General features: G+C 44.9%; 1 protein-coding gene and 1 non-coding gene across 2 annotated transcripts; one reads left to right on the top strand and one right to left on the bottom strand.

Annotated features, from left to right (window-relative positions):
- Nucleotides 1-2,809: 2,809 nt before the first annotated feature.
- Nucleotides 2,810-2,883, bottom strand: TRNAI-GAU (transfer RNA isoleucine (anticodon GAU)). Its single transcript has one exon. It is a non-coding gene; the product is annotated as a tRNA-Ile (tRNA).
- A 73-nt stretch (nucleotides 2,884-2,956) lies between these two features.
- Nucleotides 2,957-3,964, top strand: GPR119 (G protein-coupled receptor 119). Its single transcript, XM_063084912.1, has one exon. It carries the CDS (start codon nucleotides 2,957-2,959, stop codon nucleotides 3,962-3,964), a length of 1,008 nt encoding a protein of 335 aa, XP_062940982.1.
- Nucleotides 3,965-5,598: the final 1,634 nt, after the last annotated feature.

The following is a 5,598-nucleotide window of genomic DNA, read 5'->3' as shown; positions in this document are numbered from 1 at the left end:
TATTAGCAGTACCTACCTTATAGAATTGTTGTGAGGACTGAATGAAAATCCATGCTGTATACTTAGCACAGCACCTGGCACTTTACATGCTGATTTGTGACTTGATTTGTCAGTCAACAATGTCTTGGAGTTCTCTCTCTGTCAGTACATATATACCTATCCCATTCTTTCCACACCATTGCATAATATTTCATAGTAGTCTAGTCATTCAGGAAGAGATAACAAATGTCACCACAGCCTTTATCTTTGGGCAATATGCAGCTAAATCATCACAAGCAGATGGCTGGTCTAGGCATCACAAGAAATCAGGCCCAGCTTCTTTTGGCTACCTTCCTAGAGCTCCTCTCCCAGAGTTCTGGCTCTAATGGCAGGCTCTATTGAAACCTGCCTTCTCCTCCACTCCCATTCCTGCTGAAATTTCTGGTGCTGGGTAGGAGAGAGGCAAGGACAACTTTAATATGCATACTGATAACCTGGAGATTTTATTAAAATGCAAACTCTGCTTCAATAGGTATTGCACAGGACCTGAGATTCTGCATTTCTATCAAGGTCTCAGGTCATACCAATGCTTCTGATAACACATTTTCACAGTGTGCTAATTTAACAGAGAGTAGAAGGCATTCAATAATAATACCTGGGTAACATTTTACAGTTTATGAAGTCTTTTCATATCCATCGTACCTTGTTTTATCATCCTTACAATATGGTATATAGGTATTACTGTCCCCATGTTACACATAAGGAAACCAAACCTAAGTAAGAAATATGAAGTCATTTGCCCAAAGGCACAGAGACAGTCTCAGGCTGGAATCCAGGTGTTATGACTCCAGATCCTGTGCTTTTTCCAGGGGACAGTGGTTCTCACTCTTGCCTGAATATTAGAAGAATCACCTGAAGAGCTTTTTTTTTTCTTTGCTTATTCTTATATCTTGATGCTTTTATAGCTCTAGATGTGCGGCTGAAGGGTTAGCTCAGTTGGTGCTGATAAAACCAAGGACCAGCCTAATTACGTTAGAATCTCTCGGTGTGTGACCCAAACAGCAGTATCTTTTGGACTTCTAAGTGATTCCAATGCACAACTAAGGTTAAAAACCACTTCAATAGAGCAATGGTTCTCGAAGTGTGGTCCCTGAGCCAGTAGCAGCAGTGTCTGGGAACTTCTTAGAAATGCAGATTCTCAGGCCCACCCTAGACCTACTGAATCTGAAACTCTAGTGATGGGACCCAAGAATCTGGGTTTTAACAAGCCCTTCAGTTGATTCTAATAAACTCTCAAGTTTGAACATGGTCTAAAAAAGCTGGGGAAACAAAAGCACACCTTAGGTCCAGGTATAAAATTAGGCCAGCTTCTAAGCAACTGAAGTCAGCCTCCTAACTGATGTACACAAAATAAGAACTGTACTCAGGCTGACAACGGAAATACTGAGTTCCCATGACACAGCCTTTCTGATCCTTTGTAGGAGAGACATCTGCCAAAGGCCCTCTCAGACTGTCAAAACATCCTGCAATGTAATATTTGCCTCCAACTCTGCACCTTGCTCTCCACTCCCTCATTTAAAATACTAACCTTTCCAATGTGTGCTCTCACCCGAACTGAGTAAATAAGCTTCTAACCACTCTTCTCCCCACCCCTCTCTTCCCGGTATCCAAGATGAGAGCAGCAGGCAAAAGGTTTGTTCCAACGTACTCGAGCAAATGGGTATACGACCTAAAGGAGGAGTGACTTATACAGCCACCCTCCCTGAGCCCATCTCACCTACTTCAGCAACATCGTCACCCTTCTGCCTAACTTCCACAAGTCCTATCTTTGGAAAATGGAAAATTTCACAGCCAAACATTGAGCGAGCACCTTCCAGAATACAGCCCACCTCTTCTCCTCTGGTCTACATGATCAAGAAAGGCAAGCCTGTCAGCTGCTACTCACTGACCAGAGACATGGCCCGACATGCTGCAGAAACAGTTCTCAGTGAGTACCAACAACAGACAGCAGCTTGAGATGGGGAATGGGCTCTATTCTAAACCAGATGACAGCTATAAACAATTCTTTGCCTTGTTTTTCCTGTCCTTCTGAATCCTCAACAAATTGAGTTCCAAGGGATAAGAAACAAAACAGCACACTCTATTTTAGAGAATTCAAACTTGAGATGCTAGAAAGCAAAAGAGAAGAAACAGCATTAATGTACAGTAACTTCCCTGAAAGTATGCTGGGCCCCTCAAATAGCTAGCTGGCTCCCACTTCCCACTTCAACTGCTTATGATCATGTTGCTTGATTAAGAGCAATCATAATAGTAACTGAGAATCAGTTATTAAGAAAATGCTTAATTAAGCTGAGATTAGTTATTAAGCTGGTACTTGAGGCTTAGGAAGAAATGGAAATTTAATATCAAACTATGGAGGAAGAAAAGTGTGTCTAGAGTCCATTATATCTTCTGCCAGACAGGAGACCTGATGAATGTCTCCATCCCTCCAAAGTCCTTGAAGCGTCAGTGAAGGGAGAAGACCTGACATGACAGCATTCACCCAGTACTTGTGAGTTGTCTAGTAACTTGGTTGTTGGAGGGAAAGGGACTAGCTCAGGGCCCAGGAGGTCTGCACTGGGATTGCTGCCTTCAGAAAACTGGAGAGGCAGGAGGCTGAGGACTGAAAAAACAGAGGGTAATTCTTAATGACCAGCAGGATGCCAAAGATGGCAAGCGGCCAGCCTGGACGGCCAGCGATGACCAGAAGTGTGCTGTAGCTCTGAGCCACAGCTCCTCCTCCCCTGGCCCAAGAGGATTTTTTTTTTTTTTTTTTTTTTTTTTTGGCGGCTGGCTGGTACAGGGATTGAACCCTGGACCTTGGTGTTATCAGCACCACACTCTAACCAACTGAGCTAACCAGCCAGCCCTGGCCCATGAGGATTTGAGCTGGAGAGCCAGCATGCCGTGGTAAGTGGAAGTCCTGCCATTTAAAGACATGGAGTCATCTTTCTCATTTGGAGTGATCCTTGCTGTCCTGGCCTCCCTCATCATTGTTGCTAATGCAGTAGTGGCTGTGGCTGTGCTGTTGTTGATCCACAAGAATGATGGTGTTGGTCTCTGCTTCACCTTGAATCTGGCTGTGGCTGACACCTTGATTGGCGTGGCCATCTCTGGCTTGGTCACAGACCACTTCTCCAGCTCTGATCAGGCCACACAGAAGACCATGTGCAGCCTTCGGATGGCATTTGTCACTTCCTCTGCAGCTGCCTCTGTCCTCACCGTCATGCTGATTGCTTTTGACAGGTACCTTGCCATCAAGCAGCCCCTCCGCTACCTCCAGATCATGAATGGGTTTGTGGCTGGGGCCTGCATTGCTGGGCTGTGGTTAGTGTCTTACCTCATTGGCTTCCTTCCACTCGGATTCTCTGTATTCCGGCAGAAAACCTACCAGGGGCCCTGCAGCTTCTTTGCTGTGTTTCGCCCTTGCTTCGTGCTGACACTTTCCTTCACTGGCTTCTTCCCAGCCCTGCTCCTCTTTGTCTTTTTCTACTGTGACATGCTCAAGATTGCCTCCAAGCACAGCCAGCAGATCCGAAAGATGGAACATGCAGGAGCACTGGCTGGAGCTTACCGGTCCCCACGGATGCCCAGGGACTTCAAGGCAGTCCGCACTGTGTCTGTTCTCATCGGGAATTTCACTCTGTCCTGGACCCCCTTCCTTATCACTAGCATCGTGCAGGTGGCCTGCCAAAATTGCTGCCTCTACGTGGTGCTGGAACAGTACCTGTGGCTGCTCGGTGTGGGCAACTCCCTGTTCAACCCACTCATCTATGCCTATTGGCAGAAGGAGGTGCGGCAACAGCTCTACCACATGGCCCTGGGAGTGAAGAAGGGGCTCACCTCATTCCTCCTCCTTCTCTCAGCCAGGAGTGGTGGCCCACAGACGCCCAGGGAAAGCTCCTGTAACATCATCACTGTCTCCCACTCAGAGCTTGATGACTAAGACGGTAAGAGCAGAGATGTTTCAAAGTGCCTTTCCCTGGGCCCCAGCTAGGAGATCAGATGGAGCTAGGGGAAGAGAGCACTTGCTTCAGGCAAATGACCCCCATCCCCACCTCTCACCCCCAGGCTGAGAGGTAATTGAGGTGGGGTCATAACTTTCTTCTATAAAGTTTCTCCATTTGCAATCTCCACTCCTTCCTGTCCTTCTTTTGAAAAGGGCCTCTCTCCTCTACAGCTATACTTACTTAAAGCAAGAAACATACTGTTAAAAAGATGCTTATATATCAAATCCTATTTTTTAATATACTAGAGCAGCACTGTCCAATAGAAACATAATGCAAGCCACATACATAATTTCAAATTTTCTAGAAGCCATGTTAAAAAGGTTAATACAGACAAAATTAATGTTTTATTTAACCCAAAATATCCAAGTATTGTTTCAACATGTAATCAATATAAAAATTATTATTTTTCATACTAAGTCTTCAAAATCTGGTGTGTATTCTACCCTTACAGCACATCTCAATCAAACTGACCATAGTTCAAATGCTCAATAGCCACATGTGGCTAGTGGCTACCATACTGGATAGCACAGTACTTGAGAAATGAGGTTCTGTTCTGTTTAACTGTTTACTACAGTAATGGCTTTGGTAAAGTGAGGAGTCCTGTACCTCCTGCCCTCCATGATGTAAATCAGAGATTTTATATAGTGAGTTTGCATAAAATGTAGGAACCTGAATTAGAATCTAAAGCTTGTCTTTTCCTAACCTCATGGTGTTCAAAATAGTGTTTCCTTGGGAAATAGCCTATCTTCTGATTATTTCTGCTACTACTCCCAATCCACCACCTTTTAACTCTCTGGTGTCCCTTCCCCTCAGCTGGCCTCATATATCACTTGTAGCTACTTGCTGATGACAATGCTGAACCACAAATTCTCCTCTTCCAGGACAGAAGAAAGAGGAAAATGGGGTAGATCCCAAGATACGTGCTGCCAAGCTCTCCAGACTGGATCCGCTTTGCTCCTCAGAGCTAGACCTTCTTCCAAGTATTCCAAAATTTACATTTCCCTAAGAAACTCAGTCGCACAAGAAGATGCCACCAAAATGGCACAGGAGACCAGCTGAGAAGGAGGTGCCTTATCCTCCCTTCTGTGAGGTACAGAAAATGACAATGTTGGCTTGGCGGCTGAGAATTATGCTCAGGCTCCCTCTGGGCAACCCTGGCAGCAAAACTTCAAGAACAGAATGGGGAAGAAACCCAGGAACCACCCTCTACCTTCCTGAGCTTCCCTGTAACCCTTCCCTCAAACTCTTGGTCTCATCAGTGGATTCCAGAGTTTGACTCTCGAGGCCCTAAACCAGATTATCTTCCCAGAAAGCTGCTAAATTGACAACAAAGAGGGCAAGAGGAAACCAAAATAATATGGTTAATTTATCTGGGAGTTGGTGCTGAAACAACCTGGGAAGGTTAATCCCTTGATATCTCTAAAATGATGGCCGGACAATGTATTTGAATACAATGTGTAATAGCTAATTCCAAGAGGCCCTGAAAATTGTCATTCAAAACTCAAATAACAATGTTCAGAACCTCTCAAAAGAATGTCACTATACACCATGACGCTTTGCACTTGGGTTT

This window comes from Cynocephalus volans, chromosome X (assembly GCF_027409185.1).
Source record: "Cynocephalus volans isolate mCynVol1 chromosome X, mCynVol1.pri, whole genome shotgun sequence".
NCBI classification, from domain to species: Eukaryota; Metazoa; Chordata; class Mammalia; order Dermoptera; family Cynocephalidae; genus Cynocephalus; species Cynocephalus volans.
The sequence above is the reverse complement of the archived record's forward strand: the minus strand, read 5'-3'. Positions and strand labels throughout refer to the sequence as shown.

What these genes read in the sequence shown, in the direction of transcription:
- GPR119 (XM_063084912.1), top strand. Translation starts at nt 2,957, where the DNA reads ATGGAGTCATCTTTCTCATTTGGAGTGATCCTTGCTGTCCTGGCCTCC.